The sequence below is a fragment of the Pogona vitticeps genome, chromosome 2, assembly GCF_051106095.1.
Source record: "Pogona vitticeps strain Pit_001003342236 chromosome 2, PviZW2.1, whole genome shotgun sequence".
NCBI classification, from domain to species: Eukaryota; Metazoa; Chordata; class Lepidosauria; order Squamata; family Agamidae; genus Pogona; species Pogona vitticeps.
The window spans coordinates 233,734,816-233,757,712 of NC_135784.1; the positions used below are offsets into that span (position 1 = coordinate 233,734,816).

At 39.3% G+C, this 22,897-nt stretch overlaps 1 protein-coding gene across 5 annotated transcripts in view; it reads right to left on the bottom strand.

Moving 5' to 3' along the window:
• The window catches only part of TRPM3 (transient receptor potential cation channel subfamily M member 3), a 534,030-nt gene that overhangs the window by 346,470 nt on the left and 164,663 nt on the right, over positions 1–22,897 (bottom strand). For 2 of the 5 annotated variants that reach the window (XM_078385071.1, XM_072992205.2), the window contains exon 1: positions 16,518–18,849. The exons of the other annotated variants lie outside the window; for them this stretch is intronic. In XM_078385071.1, the coding sequence (XP_078241197.1) occupies positions 16,518–16,607 (90 nt within the window). In that variant the 5' untranslated portion in view covers positions 16,608–18,849. Of the gene's footprint in view, positions 1–16,517; positions 18,850–22,897 lie in introns of those variants that run through there. 5 annotated transcript variants of the gene reach the window in all.

The following is a 22,897-nucleotide window of genomic DNA, read 5'->3' on the forward strand; positions in this document are numbered from 1 at the left end:
TCCTAGATGAGCTCTGAGTTTTAATAACCTGTTGGGTATTTGGTCAGAGCTAAATGACAGAAAAATTCTTTTACGTTGGGCCCAAGTTGGAAGAAAAAAAAAATTTTTTAGGGCCTTGGGGCTTAAGGCAAGGCCCAGCAGCTGTTCTAGTGAGTTATTAACTCTTTGCTTGCTGGACCATAATGAGGCATCCCGGCAAGGGAAGTGAAGCACAATATTTGAAGGAGATAATGACAGCTGGAATTTCTCAGGTTTGTCTGCTGAGAGTAAGTTATTACCCACTTTGTTGTCCACAGCATGAGGGGGGGTGGCGAACTTCTCAGTAGCAGCTTGCTTTTTACACCAATTAGCAAGTTGGGAGATATTTTGAGATACTGCTTGTACCTGACTTCCGATCTCACCCAGCCTTTCAAGGATCAGGAGCAGGGTACGAGCAGATATCATATAGGTGTCTCTCATCTGCTGAGTAAGAGTCTTTTGTGGAGAACTTGCTTCCAACCAGGGCTGCTCCCGCTCTGAGTCAAATTCCAAAATAGAGTCGGTAGGTCCCCCTTCCCTTCCCAGTTCCTCCCGGGTTTCAGAGTCCGGGGGGAAGTGGCCAGGTTCAGCTACAGCATGGGATGGTGGAGAAGGGGGGAGGTTGGCACTTACATCCTTGGCATCTTTAGCGTTCGGCGAGGCCGTAGAAAGGTAGGGGGTTATCTGTGGGTGAGAAGGCTGTTGTTTTTTTCCTCCTTTCTTTTTCTTCTTCACAACACTGGCCTCCCCCTTGTTGGGGCTGGATCGCTGCCTTTTCTTCGCTTTAGCTGAATGCATCCAATGTAGTAGCAGTAATCACGTGGGTTGTACTGCTGCCCAGTAACACTCATATTATGTTATGTTTTAAAACTGTAATTAGATTGTAGTTGAGTTTTGATGGAGAATACTGATGAATATTAATGAACATAGCCAGTGAACCACTATCTCAGGGTAACTTTGCTTCTAACTTTTTGAAATATTGATCTGACTCCTGTAGCAAACAGCCCTGCCCTCACCTGTCTGTCACAGCTGAGCAGTGGAGAAGGAACCAATGAGAGGATGGAAGGTGGTGCCAAAGGGGGAGGGGTGGATATACTGTAAAAGGCTGGTGTATGGAGCATGAGAGGAGAGTGAGTGAGATTGAGAGATTCTGTGAGTGAGAGACTGTGTGAGACTTAAGAGTGAACTAAGAGTGAGATAGAGATCTGTAAGGACGCTGAATGGAACAGAGAGTTGATAGAACTTGAAGGTTAAAGTAGAATTGATTTAGATTCATGTGATTAGCAACCTGTGATTTACTTATCAAATATTAATCAGTTGTTAACCTCCCTGATCAAATAAATAACTTAAGTTTTACAATCACACGTGTCTCCTTGATTAAGTGGTATTAAAGCAGTAGTACCTGGTGGCAGCAAAGTAAGAAGAAAGGCCTGGGGAATAGGGGATTCAGAGAGGCCGCCACAACTCTTTCCCAAAGTTAGTAGAAAATGCATTTTTAAAAATATTCAAGGAACCTTTTATCAGCAAGACTGATAGATACCTCCCAGAGCGGAGGAAATGAAATAACTGCACATGTATGTTTATTAGAATTAAACTGGTCACAGCTTTATTGGTTACAGCTGCCTATAGCTGCTGATGCTAACACAGAGGACGCATCCCGGATCAGTCACTCTGACCAAAATAGCTCCCTGAAATGAAGTGGCAGATGGTAACCCGGCTCAAAATCAAGGTGTGTAGTACGCCAGAATGTGCAAAGTATTGGTTCACAGGAATATTTCATATTAGACTAGTAGGTAAAACAAATGCAGTAAATTATACCACATTGTTTCCTCCTCCAAACATGCCCCTCTGTGAACTGAAATGGAAGCAGACATTGTTTTAATGGTGGTTCTTTTTTTATTATTATTATATTGAAGTATATCTTCTTTCTTCCATTTCTGTGGCTTCATTTTATCCACCGAGAATTGTTTATGCAGCCTGATCATATCATGTTGACAGGATTGTTACAGCCTCCAGCTGCATCACAAGCACAAAGCAAGAACAGCAAATATGTAATAAAAACAGGTGAGCCTCTCCACAGAACTGTTGATGAATGGATGGACAAGTCTCAAAATCCAGGCAAAGTAGGTCATTCTGTGCCACAAAGGAAGGCATCCAACTAGATAAAGTGAATCCCAGCCACTGTCATATTCCGTTTTTTTCTTTTTTAAAATTAAAAGTTGGCTTTCATTCTGAACAACATGTTTGTTTTCATGGCATCTGCACCACAGCAGACTGCAACAACTTGGAGATAAAAGGCACTTAATCAACTGTCCACTGCAATGTCTCATGCAACAGTTAATATTAACCCTTAGTTAAACATTTCCAAACAAAAAGCTTTATCAGAAGCTGAAACAGGTCCACCTGCTTATTTCAATTCTTTCAAAAAAGTAAACTGTTAGATTTTCTTTCTTTCTGTATCTCTCTCCCCCCTCCATTTTAGAAAGGTTACATCTTGATATACATTTTCAGAATACAGTACAGCCATAGGTGTATTCAAAGGTCCTGTAGGACTTGGGGGGGAAGGTTATGTGAAGGAAAAGCTGCACAGAGGCATGTTGCTCTGCATGCATTTCACAACAGAACAACACACAGGCTGAAATCTAGTAGTAAATTGCAACTAGAATAGGCCCCATTGAATCAGTAGGGATTTTGTGAGTCAGCTGCTCTGTAAGTTTCCTTCATTTAGTGGGCCTACATTAGCTGTGCCTTACTGCTGGATTTCACCTAGTGTGTCTGTTTTTATACATTAAACTAATAATACAGGCATCCTTCAGTCTTGAGAGACTATGGTAACATGCTTTGAATAGAGGTCTTGTAACAGTGTCTAGTGTTGCTGAGAAGGCCAATATGAGAGTGACAATCCCTTCCACACTAAAGACAAACACAATCTGTCTCCTGTCCAGCTCCCTGATTTTGCTGGTTCAGGACTGCCTCTTGGCCTGCTGAACAAGTGTCTCTTCACATTGGGAGAGGCCATGCTGCACCGCCTGCCTCCAGGCTGAATGCTCAGACATCAAAGTTTCCCATCTGTTGAAGTCCATTCCTAAGGCCTTCAGATCCAGCTTGCAGATATCCTTGTATCGCAGCTGTGGTCTCCCTCTGGGGCAATTTCCCTGTACTAATTCTCCATACAGGATATCTTTTGGAATCTGACCGTCAGCCATTCTCATGACATGCCCAAGCCAATGTAGACGTTGCTGTTTCAGTAATGTATACATGTTAAAAATTCCATCTCATTCTAGGACTACACTATTTGGAACTTTGTCCTGCCAGGTGATACCAAAAATGCATCAGAGACGACGCATATAGAACGTGTTCTTCCTCTTCTGCCATGCACAAAGGGTCCAGGACTCACTGCAGTAAAGGAGTATACTCAAGACACAGGCTATAGACCTGGATCTTTGTATATACTGTCAGTTTCTTATTAAGCCATGCTGTCTTTGTGAGTCTAGAGAACATGGTAGCTGCTTTTACAATGTGTTTATCCAGCTTGACATCTAGAGAGAGGGTGTCAGAGATCATTGAGCCAAGGTACACGAAATTGTGAACAACTTTCAATTCTTATGTAGAGATGTTAATAGACGGAGGTGAGTCCACACCCTGGCCCATGACTTGTGTTTTCTTCAGGCTGATTGTTAATCCAAAATCTTGGCAGATCTTACTAAAACAATTCATAAATTGTTCGAGGTCTTCAGCAGAATGGGCAACAACAGATGCATCATCAGCGAAGAGGAAGTCCTGCATGCATTTCAGCTGGACTTTGGTCTTCGCTCTCAGTCTAGAGAGATTAAAGAGCTTTCCGTCTGATCTAGTCCGGAGATAGACGCCCTCGGTTGCAGCTCCAAAGGCATGCTTCAGCATGACAGCAAAAAAGATCCCAAACAGAGTTGGCCCGAGGACACAGACCTGTTTCACTCCACTTCAGATGTCAAAGGGATCTGATGTTAAGCCATCAAAAACTACAGTGCCATTCATTTCCTCATGAAAGGACCTAATAATGTTAAGAAGTCGAGGTGGACATCCAATCTTGGGAAGTATTTTAAAAAGGCCATCCCTGCTAATCAAATCAAAAGCCTTTGTGAGGTCTATGAAGGCCACAAAGAGTGGCTGTCATTGTTCCTTACATTTCTCCTGCAACTGTCTGAGAGAATATAACATGTAAATGGTGGATCTATTAGCTGGAAATCCACACTGTGATTCTGAATAGACTAATACATAATAACAGGATTTGGGGCTTCTCCCCCAGCCGAATCCTTTTTCTAAAGCATTTTAATGCATACAGATAGAGACATTACGTTGTAGCAGTACATGATATGCATGCAAATCAACATCCTGCCACTCTGCTTTGCTCCCAATTTTTTGTGGATAAGCAGCAAACACTTTACCCCTCATTGCAACTGGAATGATTGTGTTCTAAAACATTACTCTGCCCTTAAAAAAAATGCTCTGGCAATATTACTGTAACATAAACACCCTACATTCACTGTATTTAAAAAAAACACTTTGGAAACAATTAAGGTACATATCATTACAAAGAATAAGCTTAAAAATTCATAATAGCAATATTATATTTCAACAAGGCTATAAACTCTACCTTCCGATTCATTCCGGCACAGTCTTATGTTAGTACAATCCTTTTATTAATCCTTGGCAAGGGGACAAGATCCCTTTCCCCCACTACATTCCATTTCTCTTCCCTGCTGTTATCCCCAAAACATACTTTCTTTTTTCTTTCTTTCAGCCTTATCTGCATACCATTGATACATCACACAACAGCCACAGTCATAGGTACTAAACATGTTAGAATCTCTGCTTCACCTCTATGCAATGTAGTTGATGAATTTTTTTAGCCCCTTTAATCTTTAACAGAGCAGCTGATCAGAGGATAAGGGACTGGTGGCTCACTACAGATGATGACAGGAAGGAATAAGGAAGGTGGAAGAAGTGGTAGAACAGGAAAAGAATGATGAAGCACACACACCCCATACACAAGTGAGGTAGAGACAGTGTGAATGAATAAAAAGGACAGGAGATATATAGACAGAGAAAGAGAAGGTGAGAAAATGGGGCAACCAGCCACACACAATCTGAAACTATTGCCACCCTTTCTATTGCTTGCCATGTGTCATACATAATCTGTATGGTATGCACTGAAGAACATGTAAAACAGATCACTTCTTTTTGTTGTTTCCAGCATGACTGGGTTGTCTTTAGAAATATTTTGACTAGCCATGATGGGATACAGGGAATTCCACCCAGGGAAAAGTAGAGCTAAAATCTGCCACCTGTTTCAGTTTTGTTCATTCTGACATATTATAGGGTCAGCCCTGTCTTCCAACAATAGAAATACAGAATGTTTTTCACGAATAAAATTTCTTCCTAATCACTATAACAACATTAAATGAAAATGGTCAAAAACATTTTGACCAAACACAAAAGTTTGACATGACTGGATATGATGATCTTAACAGTTCAATGGTTCTGGAAGCCACTGTTCTTTAAATTAGCAAGACATCTGTGGTGGAACCTCCACGTCACGCCTGTCCATCATGATGAGCTCAAGGGCAGGAGCCTATGAGAGGACAGGAGGGGTGGAACCAAAAGGACAGTTATAAGGTAAGTCAGGGAGAGTTAGAGAGGAGAGTTGGATAAAAGGGGTTGCAGATAGGGAATTGAAGAGAGAGTTAGGAGATTGAATTGAGAAAGTTAAGAAAGAATGCTTGAGAGAATAGGAAAGAGTTTAAAAGTACTCTATAGAGCAGTGGTCCCCAACCTTGGGCCTCCAGATGTTCTATGCTGGCCAGGATTTCTGGGAGCTGAAGTCCAAGAACATCTGGAGGCCCAAGGTAGGGGACCATTAGTTTAGAGAATATATAGATAGTCAAAGAATATTATAACAGCAAATAAATACACATCCAACCCTATGTGATAACAAATAATATTTAATGAATAAGCCTGAACATCTGTGATTTGCATGACAGCTATAAAATCAATAAATCTGTTGAATTGGCAGCGCGTCTAAGATCTATTTGGTATTGAGGGAATAATACCTGGTGGCAGCGTGATGTGAGGAAACGCATCCAGAGGGTGGACTTGGGATTAGAGAAAATAAATCAAGGACACGGGGTGTACATTACAACATCATCCGAAGATTATCATCCTTGAAGTTTCACATCCCATGCCCTACATGAAGTCTATTTGATATTTTTTTCTCTTTTCAAAGTTATATTCTTCTCATCAAAAGTCAAAGTTTCAGCTTATTCTAGTGTAGAGCAATTTAAAAATTCCTTGTCATTAAAGAGCATCTTCTTAAATTCTGAACTGTCAGAAGGTCAGGAAATTTTTTCACATTCTGAAGAGTGATTTGTAAGCAGCTACTAGAAGTATACAGAGGAGAAAGTGGAACAGAGACATGAGTGCTAGAAATAGCTGAGAAGATGTAAAGCTTTGTAGCAACATGTACTTGATAACAAATTTGTAGGTAGGACAGGTGTAGAAAGACAACAGCAAAGAATTAAAAATCTTAATTTTATTGCATATGTTTATTGTTATGATATATAGTTCATATATTCAGTTTGGAGGGAATAAATTAGCTCATGGCTGTAATCACATTGTTTTGGCAATCAGAAAAGATTGAATTACACATATATCAAATTTTATGTTCTGGATAACACATTTTTGATACTCGGGGTCAGGGCAACCTACGTGTGACCCATGGACTATATTCTTCAGCTTCAAGTCACAAAGTTTGCAATACTGTATCTGACAATCTCTTCAATGACTCTAATATATCAGACAGACTGGATAAATGCTATTCTAGTTGCAATAAACATGTAAGGTTTCTAGATACCATCTGTTCTAGAATTCAGAAAGCTAATCAGTAAAAGGTCCAAGACAGCTAAATGGAAATACTTCACCACACAGACAATAGTCAAATTATTAAATTCACTACCATAAAGACAATAAAGGCCACTGACATGAATGACTTGAAAGGAGGATTAAACAAATTCACGAAGAATACGTTTGCCGATTGTTGTGATTTGTGACTATCTATTATGTCTAATATACAGTAAAAGGTAGTAGGCTCAGGAAGACAAGTAAGAGGGTATTGCATGCATGTATAATTGGGTGACAATTCATTGGCTACAATGGAAACAGAATGTGGAGTAGATTAGTCTTTGTCCAATTCAGCAACACTCTTCTTGTGTCCATTACAGCTTTTCCCACTCCTTTGTTGACTATGAGGGCTGCTCCATTCCTTCTATGGGCTTCTTGCCCACAATAGTAGATATGATAATCATCTGAGTTGAATTTGCCCATTCATGTCCATTTTAGTTCACTGACGCCCAGGATGTCAATGTTTATTCTTGCCATCTCCTATTTGACCACATCCAGCTTACCAAGGTTCATAGATCTTACATTCTAGGTTCCTATGCAGTATTTTTCTTTGCAGCATTGGATTTTCATTTCACTTCCAGGCATGTCCACAGCTGAGCGTCCCTTCGGCTTTGGCCCAACCACTTCATTAGCTCTGGAGCTACTTGTCCTTGTCCTCCACTCTTCCTCAGTAGAATGTTGGATGCCTTCTGACTTGAGGGTCCCATCTTCCAGCATCATATCTTTTAGTATTTTGTTTCCGGTCATGGGGTTTTCTTGGCATAGACACTGGAGTGGCTTGCAAAAGCCTGCTCCAGGTGAATTGCGTTTAGTCAGAATTCTCCACTATGACCTGTCTGTCTTGGGTGGCCCTGCACGGCATAGCCCATAGCTTCTTTGAGTTACTCAAGCCCCTTCGCCATGACAAGGCAGCAATCCATGAAGGATGTAATGGATTGTAAATATAGGAGAGCCCCAAAAGAGTGCAGTTTTCTAAATGAATTTTTGCCATAATATGGAAACATGCCACATGAACATTAATTGGAATTAAATGAATTGAATTATTTATAAGTGAAGTTTATGTTTCATTAATTGAGACAAGAGGTACATAGCCTCAGGACACTGTGAAGTCGGCAAGGAGGAACATAGTAGCAGTGTTCTTAGAAAAATATTTTATCAAGACTTTATCAGCTTTTTAATCATTGGTATACTGCTACATCAGAAAAGACTTATTGAATATAGAACTAATCATGCCAATCTTCTTTGTCTTTAATACACAGATTCTCTTTTACATTCTCTGTATTGTATTGTATTGTATTGTATTGTATTGTATTGTATTGTATTGTATTGTATTGTATTGTATTGTATTGTATTGTATGTTCTTTCAGTATGATTCTTTTGTACATAAAGTTAATTGTCATTCCAAATATGCTATCACTGTCATTTTTGCCATGGATTGTCATTAAAACTGAATCTTTTCTAATGATGTTTTGGTTTATTGCCAAGCTGCACCCCCTACCTGGAGAAGAATTACCTAACAGTGATTCACCCACTGGTAATCTCTGAAATAGACTACTGTAACACTCTTTATATAGGACTGTCCTTGAAATTGGTACAGAAATTTCAGTAGGTCTAAAATGCAGTGGCCAGACTGATCACATGTACCAAACGATATGAACACGTATCTCCAGTCATTTATTGGCTGCCAGTTAGTTTCTGTGCCCAATTCAAAGTGCTGGTCATGGCCTATAAAACCCTTAATGGTCTAGGACCTCAATACTTGTTGTCATGTCTCTCCTACAAAACAGTTATCCATCCCACCCTCTCCTCTCAATCCATGTTTAAAACGGTGACACCTAAGGAGGTAAAGAAAGTTAACACTAGAAACTATGCTTTTTTGGTCACGGTCCCTTCCCTTTGGAACAAGCTTCCAACAGAGATTCAACAAGCACCTTCCCTCTCAGTTTTAAGAGATTAGTTAAAACAGTATTATTTATAAGCTATTTTCTACCTGAAATGTTCAAATCTGTTTTAATTTGTTTAATTTTATTTAAAGATAGACTTTAGCTAAGGACAGGGTTTTATCTATTTTATGGTATTTATTTTAAGGTATTTTGTTTCATTTATTATAAATGATTTTAATATGTTTTGAACTGTTCAGAGTGTGTGCGCACTATGGAGTGGTATACAAGCTGAAAAGCTAAATAAATAAATAAATAAATAAATAAATAAATAAATAAATAAATAAATAAATAATAGAGCATAGCACTAGCATTTTGGGCTAGCACTGAAACAGCTTCAGTCTAAAATTGAGAAGATACATTCATTTGTATGGAAAAACCCTTAGACTGCTTCAGACAACAAAAATCTTGTATCCTGGCAAAGTTATGTGTAGAAATCATTCTGAAGGGTGACTTGATTTTACTGATTTCTGTGCAGAAGTACTCCATGTAAGGCTTACTTGGCACCGAATTCCAAGTAAGCTACATATTCAGTGGAGCACGAGGTTGATACACAATACGCATGTTCTGAAAGAACTGCCATAGCTGCCTATTAGCTACCCATGCTATGTTCCGGGTTTTTCTGTTGATGTACATTCTATTCTGCAACCAGGATATTAGACTGTTTTCCTATATACCCGTATATGCTCAGTTAGCCAGTGAGCTCTCCAATGGAGTCCCTGTTTTTTTTTCAACAATCAACAGAATATCCATCAGGCAACGTTACCAAGGTAGGCCTTCTCAATAGTGGCACCTGCCCTTTAGAAATTTCTTCCCTGCATGGCTCAAGTGCCAGAAACAGTGTTCAGCTTTAAAAATAACAATAACCCTGCTTTTTATACAAGGTTTTATCTATTTGATGGTATTTATTGTAAGGCATTTGGTATCATTTATTAAACGTGATTTTAATGTGAACCACTCAGAGAATGCATGCACTATGGGGTGGTATACAATCTAAAATAATAAATAAAAACAATAAATAAATAATTTCTGGAGCATTTTTCATGAGCATGTATATGAGCTTTTCTAGAAATCTATTACCACGTCCATCTGGCTTTTTGTTCAGTAGCTAGTACATGCACTCCAGGAAGTCTCCTGTTCAGCCAGGATGCTGGCATCTGGACAATGACTTTAACTGAGTATGGGAATTATGTCCACCCATTAAAAAACCCAAACCAAAACCCCCATTTTAAATTCACAACATAAAATTAAATAAGGCTGCCTTTTAATATGATGCCACTTCAATAGATTCTGCTAATTTAAATGCCAAAATTACAAAATGGCGAAGTAACTATAACAAAGAAACCAATGAGAAGTTAAGGGATCACACTGGAAGCCTGCATTTGAAACACCATTCTTATTTCATCAGTCAGAATTGAAAACATGCCAGGACTACAGAATAATTTGCTCTTCATTATATAAGAAGGAACTGATAATAAAGATTACTACCAGGAACCTTACTGAAAGTAATCTTACTGAGAGTATACCAAAGGAAAGGGAGGAAAGAAATGACTTAATGAAAGTGGGTACTAACAGAATTCCCTGAAAAGGGGATGGGGAAATCAATTGGCTGGGATCCCAGATTCCCTCCCATAGCCTTGTGCAAGATAAATGATGTTGGGGCCATACCCCTGTTTTTTGTAAAGTTCCTGGGAAAAATGCACTAAATGAACCTTTCTACCATATAGGGAAAGAGGAGAAGATGTGAAGTATGTCAGCATATATTACAGTCTCTAGCTGAGAGCACATCCAACTTTGATCCTCTTCCCCCTTCTTCATCCAGAGAAGAGAAAGGAACCAGCAAAGGAAACCCACATTATCTGCAACCAAGCTAGTTTCCAGAAGGAGGACATGGAGGAAATAAAAGATCAACAGAGGGGGTAGCTGGGAAATTCCTGAAGGCTGAATTACTGCCAAGGCCACAGATTCCCTCTGCTTACCCTAGATGTTCATCTTATGCTGCTTCTGAAACTATGAGTGACTATATCAGGAAATAGTCCCAGAATTTCCTACTCAGAGCCCCTTAATATTACACCTGATCTACCAGAGCCTGACTGAGAAGGGCCATTCTCAGAGGAGAGTGGTACTCATAGTCTTGGCTCAGGAGAAGTACAGTATCTGAATAGTTGCAGAGCCCCGAGGACTGAACCTTCAGCAGTGAGGGGGCCCCCTGTGATGTCAGGCCTACAAGTGATCCTGCTAGTTTAGTAGTAGAGGGTAGCTGGGCTACAGAGTTTTGAGATGTGATGCATGTGAGACTGCTCACACTTTTTTTTCCTGATATCTCCTCTTTGGACTCCAGCAATAACTATTCAGCTGGACAGCTCCCCTGTCTCAGCAACCTTCCTTTTCAGAACTTGGACTGCTGGACAGCTCCTCTGCTTGCCCCAAGAAACCCAAGGATTGTAGCTCACATATTGGCCGGAGCAAAAGATCAGAGGGTAGAGGGCAACAAGAAAGCCAGATTTCTAATGTTTGTGATAAGCTTGGTGTAGCTCATGTAAATTGCACAACTTGGGCTGAGCCCAAGATTTACGCCCGATAGATCAACTACCTTAATTCTCTAAATGCATCTTCCACAATTTTACCTTTTAAAATATAAAACCATACTAGTTTCTCAATATTCTATTTGTCTGTTAATAAAATGGAATACTAAGAGAAACAGGATTTCATGATCACTGCTACAGACTGAGATTATTTATAAAGTAGGTTAGTACAAATAAGTTTGCTTGGAATTAAAATGAAGGAAAACAGAGTGGAGAAAGTCCAACTTGTCAGCATCTGTGAATGTTTCCCTAGCTAAACAAAAATATGGCTACTGTATCTCACATCTCATCTACAATCAATTTGTGTAACTGAGAATGGTTTAATATAATAGGAGAATAATTAACCAAGAGATCACTTGCTCCATACTAAGTGATTAATTTTTGAAAGCCCCTATGGGATTAGTGCTGTATAACAACTGAACTAGGATATTAAAGAAATGGCTATTTACCACAGGGAACTGGGATAAAGTAAGTCTGCAAAGGAACTGTCATACCAAGAGTAAAAAAATGGAAGTGTGATGATATCTTAATGTCACAGGTTTCATATGCAAAACAGATGGAAGCAGTCAGGTTTCATAGTAGGGCTAAACAATATATGCTCTACTTGGGAGCTAAGATGCCCATGAAAATGATCTAGACTTTAATCACACAGGGGTTTTTTTTGTCTAACAAAAGAAAAGAAAGAAAATAGGCACATCAAAATAATACCCAAAGGCAGATGCATGATGGTTCAAAATTTTGCCATAGTTCAAAAAGAAAATAAAACAAGGCCTTTGACATGTTCATCTGATATTTTCTTTTTTCTTCCTTTCAACAGCAACTGTTAGTACTGCAGTACTGTATTATAAATAGCTCCCCAAATTCCCTTAAGTTTCAAAAAGCACTTTGCAATAGTACAAGATTTCATTGTAGAGGCTTTAAAAAGGGAGAGCCCTGGATTTTTGCAAGCCCTTCCACTGTCTGTTTCTCTTCCTCTCCACAAGTGGCAAATCTTGGTAACTAAAGTAAGAGGTAAAAAGGGCACACAGAACTGGTCATCCAGGTTACCAGATTTTTTGCAGAGTTTGTACAGGTTTCATTTTATGTGCAGAATTCTCAATCTCCCCCCATAAGACTAAGATAACTTGGAAAGATTTAAACCAGAATTGCTTCTCTACAGTCCATACTCCTCCATCCCACTTTTCCTAATTGTTCGGATTAATCTATAACAGTCAAAGGGGTTCACTAAGAGCCCAGAGCAAGCCCTTCTGTCCATAGTAAATGTTTGCAAACCTTCTCTGTCCATGGAAATTCTGGAAATCATATTTTTACAATTCCCCCAGATAAATTAGTAAAAAGATATTTTACTTTTTTTAAAGACTGAGATTTCCTAATGCAAGTCCTGAGCATGCACAGTTTCTATTGCAAAGCAAAGATTATTAGGAACAAAATCAGCTTAACTCTATATTGTTCTGTTATTACTACTGACATGTATCATTTTGTTATTAGCCTCCTCCTCCTTCCTATTGCTCTTGGTCAGTGAGTTATGAAGCATAAAAAACTAAAAGTCCTAGAGTTCAATCGTGCAGGAACAGCTTAAGAAAGAAGCAGCATTTGCCTTTTGCCTTTTCTGCTGCCTCCCCATTCAAATGTTTTTAAGTCTTTGAGTGTGTACAAAGGGATGTAGAAGCAGGAAAAAGTAACAGATGAACTCTTATAATTCATGACAAAATTCAAGAAACCTAATTGTCATCATTATCATAACCACCACCATCATTGTTTTTGAACTGCAGAGCTGGAGGGGACCCTATGGATCATCGAGTTCAGCCCCTATCAAGGAGACACAGTGGAGAATGAACTCTCAGCCTACTTAAACCAACAAGCTATCCACCAATTCTAAGACTTGCAGTAACTCAGGGATTTTGTTCTGAATCCCCCCACCATCCCCCAGTTCTTCATTTAAAAAAGCTTTAAAAGCTAGCTAATTTATACAAAGCTAGTAGAAGGTTTTGGTTGCAGCAGGATAGGTTTGTTATCCTGCCTTTCTCGTTAAGGACCCAAGGCAGCCCAGTTTCTGCTTGGAAATGTCAATTTTTATTTGAGACCAGTAAGACAGAGATGGACAACTTTACAATTCTTGCTTCTAAAGGCCAAGAAAAATCTCTTAACACAACTTTTAATGCAATTAGATGCTAAGGATCTAATCAACAAATCTTGGAATGATTCACAAGGTGGTTACATCAGCCATATAATGCTCTGCTCCTTCCTTGTATGATCCTCCTGTGCTAGACTGAAGTTACAGCACTGCTACCTGCTGCTGCAACAGTAATGCATCACCTAATACCAGTGCCACAGATCATAATTAGGAGAACAGAAGGTAAAACAAAGTCAGAACATAAAGCAATCTCCTATTATATGTCTGTAGAGGTTTTGCATGAAATGGCAAAGGACTTAATAAGAGTTGAAAAGATTTTTCAGTATAAACCCCAATAAACAAAGCTAAGAAGAAAAGAGCTGATCTTCATCTTGACATCTTCCAAGATTATTACAAAATGAACACAGATCCCTGTGATTTGCAAACTAAGACACAACATAATCCCATTGCTTAACCAAGTACTACCAGATTCTTAGAAATATGGATAAAACAGCCTTGTAAGAGGGTATCATGTGTGTTTTCCTGCATAGCCAACATTTATTCTAGGTGCCTAAAATTCCAGCTTGCTTCCATTCCTGTAGGACAGCATGCTCTTAACTCTGCGGAGAAAGGAAATGTCCTTGCATAACCTTAGCTTTCCTGCTAGTTTCAAGACACCCTAGGCCTAATTATTTATATGTCACAGAATGTTGCATAAAACGTAAACTATATTTCATCAATAATTTTGTATTTTCCTACATATCAATGCAATATTTCTTATAAAGAACTTTGACAGCACAATGAAAAACAATAGGAAGGATTTATCAGCCGTCACATGCCATATCCTGATGTTTCATGGAACATGAAAATGCTTAAAGTTGCAATTCTGTACATACATACCTAGGAGTAACCCCTGTTGAACTCAAGGGAACTTACACATTTTGCAGGTATGATACATCTGTCCTCTAAGTTGTCAACAACTAACTAGTTTTGCTCCATTAGTTTTGTATAACTTTCTTATAATTTCTACTTATTGGTGTATGAACAATCCATATCAATTTTCATGCCAGAATAGTTCATTTTATGATATATTGACTCTACACTGCTGACATAGTACTTGCTTGCTTGTGTTTCTAAAAAAAATAAACATTTTTACCAGAGTAGAATTTTTGTGTCTGGTTAAGATCTGCCAAATAGCACAAATATGGTTGTGTTCCAACCATATTATGCAAAGATGGATGTTGGGAAAACTGAACTAAAAATCTAGCACCACATTCATGCACTGTTTTTCCCCTAAAAGAAGCAACATAAAATCAGTTGATGACATCAATATTTCTATTTAAGAATGTGCCATAAAAATGATTATTTGGTTTTTAAAACTTGTTAATGAAGAATTAAGGCTATCACTTTTATAGTGGCTTTCCAGATCTGAAGCTATCATTATGTTTTAAGAATATGAAGTGAGTACACCTGTCCAAGTATACCTGTGTGTACAAATGGTTCATACACAGACAAGTCTGAAGTGGCTACATACATGTGTTTATATGGCAAATAGTGATCTGTGATTCCCTGGTACTTGAATAATATGTGCATGCTTATAAAATAGGCAGTGTACAGCCATGTCAAATATCATGATATTGTAATGAATGCATGTTATGTGGTATCTCAATTTTTTGTAAACAATGCAAATAAGGCTCAAATGATACAAATCTACATTACTGTAATTCTTTGCCTGAACATTTTTGGGAGAGGGGCCCAGGTGGTTATTTTACAATGTTTTCCCTTTGTTTTACTAAAAGAACCCTCAAATGCCATTATTGAGAGCACAAAGGAAGGCACTGCTTAACCTGTTCCTGTCATTTGTCTGTAGCTGGAAAAGCAGGTAGGGGGCAGTTCTGAGCACAGAAATGGCCCAACAAGAAGAAGGCAAAATTACTCCTTGATAATTTTCCCTCTTTCAACTTAAAGCCTCAAAGGGTGCTTTACAAAGTCAAGCAGAAAGGCAGACACACATCCATGGAAAGAATCATGGGGAAATACAGGCAATGTATGGTTTGGCTATAGTTACACGTACACATTTGGAAGCAAACCTCAGCAAACAGTGGGCTTGCATCTAAGTAAAAGTACATCGTATTTAATAAACATGCTTTTAAAAACAGCCAAAAAAGGTTTGCTACTCAATACACTTGCCATATGTTACCCTGAAATTTATTGAAGAGGGTTACAGTGGTATCAGTGGCACCCCACACACTAGTGTATGCTCATATTATAAGGCAGCTACTATATTCATCATCTTTTCTTAAAGCAAGACTCACTGAAACAAATAGAATTTATGCCGTTAGAACATAAATAACAAAAAAAGGAGCTTAGTTTGGTCTTTTAAAAATGTTTGTGAAAATCAAAAGATGACAGAATTTGGAAAATAGCACAAATCAGAAAGTTTTTTTTTCCCTAGCCAGAGGCTGACTTTAGATTACCATGTGAAATTATAAAACCAGTCATTTATAGAAGCAGCAGCAAGACACCAGAAACAATTACCAAAGGCGAAATCAACGTGTGTTGTGTCCATGGGTGGCTCCTGAGACTTGACAAGTAACACAAACTGACATCTGGCGAGACTTCTCACAATTCGTACACATGCCACAGCACCCATTTTCCTTGCTACATTAAGTATTCCTTATCCCATTCGAGCACCACATGCATCTTAGATCACAGTACCAATGATAAACACATATGCCATGCAGGGTTATAAAGGTACTTTTCCTGTCTGCATGTGGGCAACACAATTTCTGCTTTGACTGAGGAAAAAAAAGCATATCATGATCTGGAGTATAAATAAGTAATTGAAGATTTGCATTCTATGAACATAATATGAAAAAGAGCTGGAAACAAAATCACTGAGAGTAAAAGGTTTCACAGTACCTTAAGAAGTCTGACCGATGGGAGAAAGGCAGCATGGCACAGCTTCCGAATGGTCCAGTTTAGTGGCCGGGGAGCATCACTTTGACTCATGACCCTCAGAAATTCCACCGGAATAACGAAGCACAAACCTTACAAGTGACTACAAAACAAGTTTTCCTCCTCCTCCACGGTGTTGACATTCCATTAGGTCCATTAGGTGTCCACACCTGCACTTCCATAAGACAAATGCCTCCTACAACTTGGCAGAAAGGCTGGTAAAGTGGATTTGCTTTTGCTACTGATCCTCCTTAAGAAAACACCCTCCCAGTTTGGAACAGTAGTGCTCATGCATACCGAATGTGGTTGAGAGCGGGAGCAATCAGGCTGCTTGCTGCTGCTCAGGGGAGGGCTGCACCGTATTACAAGGAGGGACAGCCCGGATGCTTTATTATTTTTTTAAAAGCCCGCAGTAAGAGCTGTGTGCTCTCATTCTGTCCCCCCCCCGCTCTCTTCAGCGCACAAGCCATTTGTTTTGCTCTCTCTCTCTCTCTTTTTATTACAGTGAAGTGAGAACAGAATATATAGATCAAGCTGAGCAAAGGGTTATCCCCTGTTTCTCTTGTGGAACACTGCAAGAAAAGAGATACTGTAAAAGCTTTCAAAGAGGGAGGGAGTGACTGATATTCAAAGTGAGAAGAGAGAGGTTCGAAACTCAGAAATATAACCTGTTTTTTTTTAATTCATTGCTATCTAATATTAAAGCTTTAAATCATAACTGCCTTGACATATTATACCCATTATATTAGCAGCAAATTATTAGGGTTGTCTCCTGGCACCCTGCCATTTTAATGAAAAAATGAGGCTGATGCCTGTTCCCACCCACCCCCTTTATGGAAACCATGTGAATTTTTACAGATCAATGGATTGCATAAGGCTGAGGAAGCTTCATTTTAAAGGGCATCTCCAGTTGAATTAAAAACAGAATGAAACATCCACCTTTATCTTTAGTACATGGGCTGTATTCTAGCCCCAGTAGCAACAAACCTGTGCAATGGACTGGGATAGCCTTGCCACAGATAGCTGTCTATTTTTCTCTGTGTGAGTGTGTGTGGTTACATGTACACACACGGATAAAGAAAATAGCTGTATCTGAGATAGCAGGATGGGTTATTTTTTAAAAGCAGCCTTTGGTGTTAGAGGGGGAAGTACATAGCCTTCAAAGAAGTTAGCCCTTTTAAAAAGTGTTAGTTGTCCTGGCCCTACCAATTGTTTCTTTTAAAAAATGCATTTTACTAAAGGGAACACTTTGTGTTGCTTAACACTCATGCAGATGCAGCACAGAACACTGTCATTAATTCTGGTGGAGGGGGAAAAAGGTAAAACTGCATTTTTTTCAGGGACAACATTTTATAATTTGAAAAACAACACAGAGTCTTTGGGCATATTAAGAAAGACTATAGAAGATATACTGTGGCATAAATTTTAATGGACACTGTTCACTTCACCAGATGCTTCAAAATGTACATGAGGTTGGCAGATTCCTACATACATACTTAAGTGGGAAGGAACAGTGAGCATTGAGATCAAAGGAAACTGAAATATAAAAAACCACAAGAAGTGACAATTTCTTGAACAGTAGCCAATTGACAAAATAGTAGTTGATTAACACTGCAATCTGTCCGTGTTTGAGCCACAAACGACAGAACTGAACCTTTGGACAAATTTCTGTTCAACTGTTTCACATTGAAATTTTAAAGTTCCTTTATTTAATAGTGGTCAGTGACAGTGTGGAAAACATAAGAGCTCCCAACTGAATAAAGCAATTTCTCATGGCAGATTTTTGCCCATTCATTCTTTTTCATAACCGCTAGCCCGTTTGTCTTATGTAGAATGCACTAGAGCAGGGATGGCAATTGATGACATTAATCATATTGGAAGATGTGCAGGTACATAAATCTCTGATATTACTGAATACATTAATAGATCCTGCAATAGGGTTGGCATAGTAGACATGGGAACACAGCTGATATCTATGTCTGCTACAGGGTCTGGTTTCTGTGTCTATATATTTGTGAACATTGTAGTTGCTGGTGAGTAATCTTTTTAACTACAACCAAATGCTTAAAGCCTGTGAGAAAGAAGTCTCATTCTCTAGGATGGGCTGTAAATCTGTAACTACAGTACATGTATCACTAGTTTTAGCTGGGAACTATAAGTAAGAACAACTGGTGTTATGTTTGCATCTGTTCTGGGTGTGTCCTGTAGAAGACTTTTCCTGGAAAACAGTCTGGTGCTAATTAATTTTTTTTTCATTTCATCAGATGGGCACTGTAACCTTAAAAGTCCCTGATTTAAATCACTGAGTTGTTTGAACAAATGTGATTGTATTGCAGGGCTTAGCTGTCGACCAGATTCCTTTAACCTGGTATCTTCCAGATGTTTTTGACTCACCCATTCATTAAGAAGCTAATGATTAAGGATGTGGGGGGGGGGTGATTTAGGAACTAGAAATATTGCTGAGCATCACCTGGCATGAGATGAGATAGAGGGAGCTGTTGCTTATACTATGAAAGAAGATGGCAGGGAATTGACAACAGGACATCTTGGTCACCCAAACTAGATAAGAACTAAAGACTGTGTTCAGATTGTAGCTTGTGGGTTTCACCAGCTCAAGAGGAGACAATGGAGGGAGACTATACACCTTGAAAAGCTTGATATTGCAAGAAGCAAAATAACGAATAATTTGGGGCTGCTTGTGTTGGACTTTGCAGAACAGCATTGTCACATCCAGAACCATAGTTTTAGTTATCTGAGCTATGCTATGAAGATGTGGTGCATCTGTCTAAGTGAGGTCAAGACATATGGCTGCATAGCATTCGGGGTGAACTGTATTATTGGTGGCAGCTGTAGTAGCTCTGAAAGGAGGCAGTGGGATTTCCCTGTCCAGTCTCAGCTATCAGCATGGATCCAGGTTGAAGCGGGAGGGATATAGGACTTTCCCCAAGTGGCTTTTCCTTCACAATGCCAAGGCAAAGAGACCACTCATATGCCCATCTTCACGCTATGCATCCATATGTCCAGACATGCTAGACAGCGGCATAACATGCATGTGCTTAACTCTAGTTTTGTCACTATGGTTACTATCAGCTAACAGATGGGCACCTGATATGGAATCCCTGCTCCATGCAAGTGCTAGGATTATTGGCAGCTGTGACCAAGAAAGTTATGGCCAGTTTTATTTCATAATTGTGTTCTGTGTGGTTATTCCAGGTCTTCAATCCACAGCGCCATTATGCAGTCCCAACAAATGTGCATTCAGAGAACACAGCCCCAACCTCCTAGGACTAAGGTAGCAAAGGTAAAGGTTCCCCTTGACATTTAGTCCAATCATGTCCGAATCTAGGGGGCGGTACCCATCCCTGTCTCCAAGCCATAGAGCCGGCATTTGTCCATAGACAATCTTCTATGGTCACGTGGCCAGCGCGACTAAGCACAGAACGGCGTTACCTTCCCATCAAGGTGGTACCTATTTATCTACCTATTTACATGCTTTCCAACTGCTAGGTTGGCAGGAGTAGTAGTGATGTACAAACTTGCCACATAGTGGCTGTCAGCTTGACAGCCCCTTTCTCTGTTGTTGCTATGTGCTGTCAAGTCACTTCTGACTAATGGCAATCCTATGAATTTGTGATCTCGAAACAGTTCTATCATTAACAGCTTTGCTTAGGTTGCCTTTTTGCTGGACATCCTGAAAGTCTGAACCTTCTTATAGGCACATTTACGAAACAACAAGAACAATACAACAACAACAACTTTCCTAGATGAAAATGTTGCTCATGGGTACTAATCATGAATGATGGCTATATATTTTGACTCTACTATAAGTAGTGGCAATCCCCTGAATAACATTTCCCAAGGACCAGGAGAAGGGAGTAGCAACACCTTTGCCAATGATTCCTAGTTGGTCATTGTAAGGACAAAACATTAGTACAAAATCCAGTTGAAGTTTTCCACAAAAGTAAGAACAGTCACATTCATATTTTCCAGATGGCTCATCACACAAAAGGCCATGCAACTGGCTTTGCGATTGATCACAAAAAAAGAGAGAGAACCATATGTAACAGATAGCTGAGAGAGCAAGCTCACATTGTTTGCATGGCTACATTTATACTACTGTACTATGTAAGGCAACAAAATTCTAGCTTTGAACTCAATAGCCTTTTGCTCCTTCTTAGAATGACTCCTACATTTTTACAAACACGGCAATTATTCCACCTAGGTTCAACTTCTTAAGATCCCAGAAATCATGAGTGTTTTGCAGATCATATGGAATCTGTGGTGAAACAAGTACATATGAATTACATGCTGTCAAGTCAGTTCTTTCTTATGATGTAGTAGGGTTTCCAGAGTATGTGAGATATTTAAAGAATTGTATTCGCGAAGGCTTTCACGGCCGGGATCTAATGGTTGTTGTGGGTTTTTCGGGCTCTTTGGCCGTGTTCTGTCGGTTGTTCTTCCTGACATTTCGCCAGATGCTGGCCACAGAGACTGGCGAAACGTCAGGAAGAACAACCTTCAGAACACGGCCAAAGAGCCCGAAAAACCCACAACAACCATTTAAAGAATTGTTTCATCAATGCAACCCCTTCTGGAGTTTCCATGGTGAAGATTACATGCATAGGGATTTCAACCCAGGTCTCTTGAGTCCCAAGTTCAACACTCTGTCTACTGCACTTGCTCTCACATGAAGTCATGATCGCTTTTTTGTATATTAATATCTACTTCTAAATACCAGCTTCCTGTATGGATATGAGAAGCTATCCCAAATTATAACAGCTATTGCTTCTAACTTAATAGATACAGGAGGGTTATTGCTATGTCAATTAAGATGCAGCAGACATAAATAACATTTGTTGAATAATATTTATTAAAACAATCCATTATGCTTATTTCTGTAGACACGTTTTGTTCTCTAATATCTTGATAGAAGATCAATTCTCTGACTTATATTGGGCGGGGTGGGGGGAATACAGTAAAATAAAGGCATGATAAGCTTGAAGCCTGGGCAGTGCACACTCTTTTCTGATAAACCTGTAGGTTCTGAGACACACAGTTAACTAGGTCATTTAAGACTGTTGCTTTCCCCCTTAAACCCCTGAGATTCTACTTTAGTATTCAATAGCCTGCAGCTGGAACAGTTTCCTTCATCATGCCAAAATTATCGTGCTGTGTATGAAATAATATAAAACAGGGTAGATTTTCTTAATTTTAAAAAAGGCTTTGTGTGGGTGGGTGTGTCTAATTAAAATGGCTATTCTTATTCTATATAAGTTAAACAATCCATTTATATATTTTGGCATGAAATATTTTCCACTTTGTGTTTACACTCCTGTGTACATAAGGTGTCCTTTTTACGTAGCTTATTCTTAGACTCATTTTGACCCAGAAACTAAAAGCAGAAATTGTACATCCAGTTGCCTGTGCACTAGGCCTATTTCTAATAGGCTTATGAGAGAAGAAATAGAGCATAGAATAGCTACCTGAATAAGTACCTTAAAGAAGTAATTACACTTTTGATACCCAAAATCATAAAGTTTCAAAGTGAGAGGAGATACAATTTTGTCTGTTAAAACTGAATACAAAATATGGAAGAAAAATTGGGCAGAACAGATTTAAATACAGGAATAATTACTTTAATTCTAAATCTTCTTTAAAAGAAGCCTCAAGGATTCAGCTTTATCCATTTTCATTGCATTCCAGATAGTTATAGTGGTGCGGTAAAAGCTACATCTTATGCTAAAATTACCAAACATAAGCATTCTGACTGGCCACTACCCCCCCATCATCTTTTTTACCTTCTAGCAACTGTCTTTCCTCTGACATAAATGGAATTAGCTTTCACTGAAACTCAAGTAACCAGAATACTATTTCTTCTGGTTGGCTGCTTTAAGGAGAAACTGTTTAATATTGGTGTGCATGCACACATGCAAGCTCTCTCTCTCTCTCTCTCTCTCTCTCTCACACACACACACACACACACACACACACACATGTTACATACAGCACTGATGTTACCTGTCTGTCATGGGTTTGGAGGGAAAGTTCCATCCTATGGGGAGTGGAAGGCGGGACATCAGGAGGAGGGGCTGTACTGTATAAATATGTGGAGTGTGTGTGGAGAGTTTAGGAGATGCTGAGAGACACTGGGATGTGACGAAGCAGCAGCTGGGAAGAAGAAGCTGTTGTGGGAGTCTGTGTGTCAGACAGGGTACTTCTGTGTGTCAGAGTACCAACCTGATAGGTTCAGGTGTCTGTTGGTTAGCCAGAACTGATAGGTTCAGGGTCTGTGCTTCAACTTAAGGGTTCTGGGTGAACCAAACTGTATGCTTGTATGAGTGAGA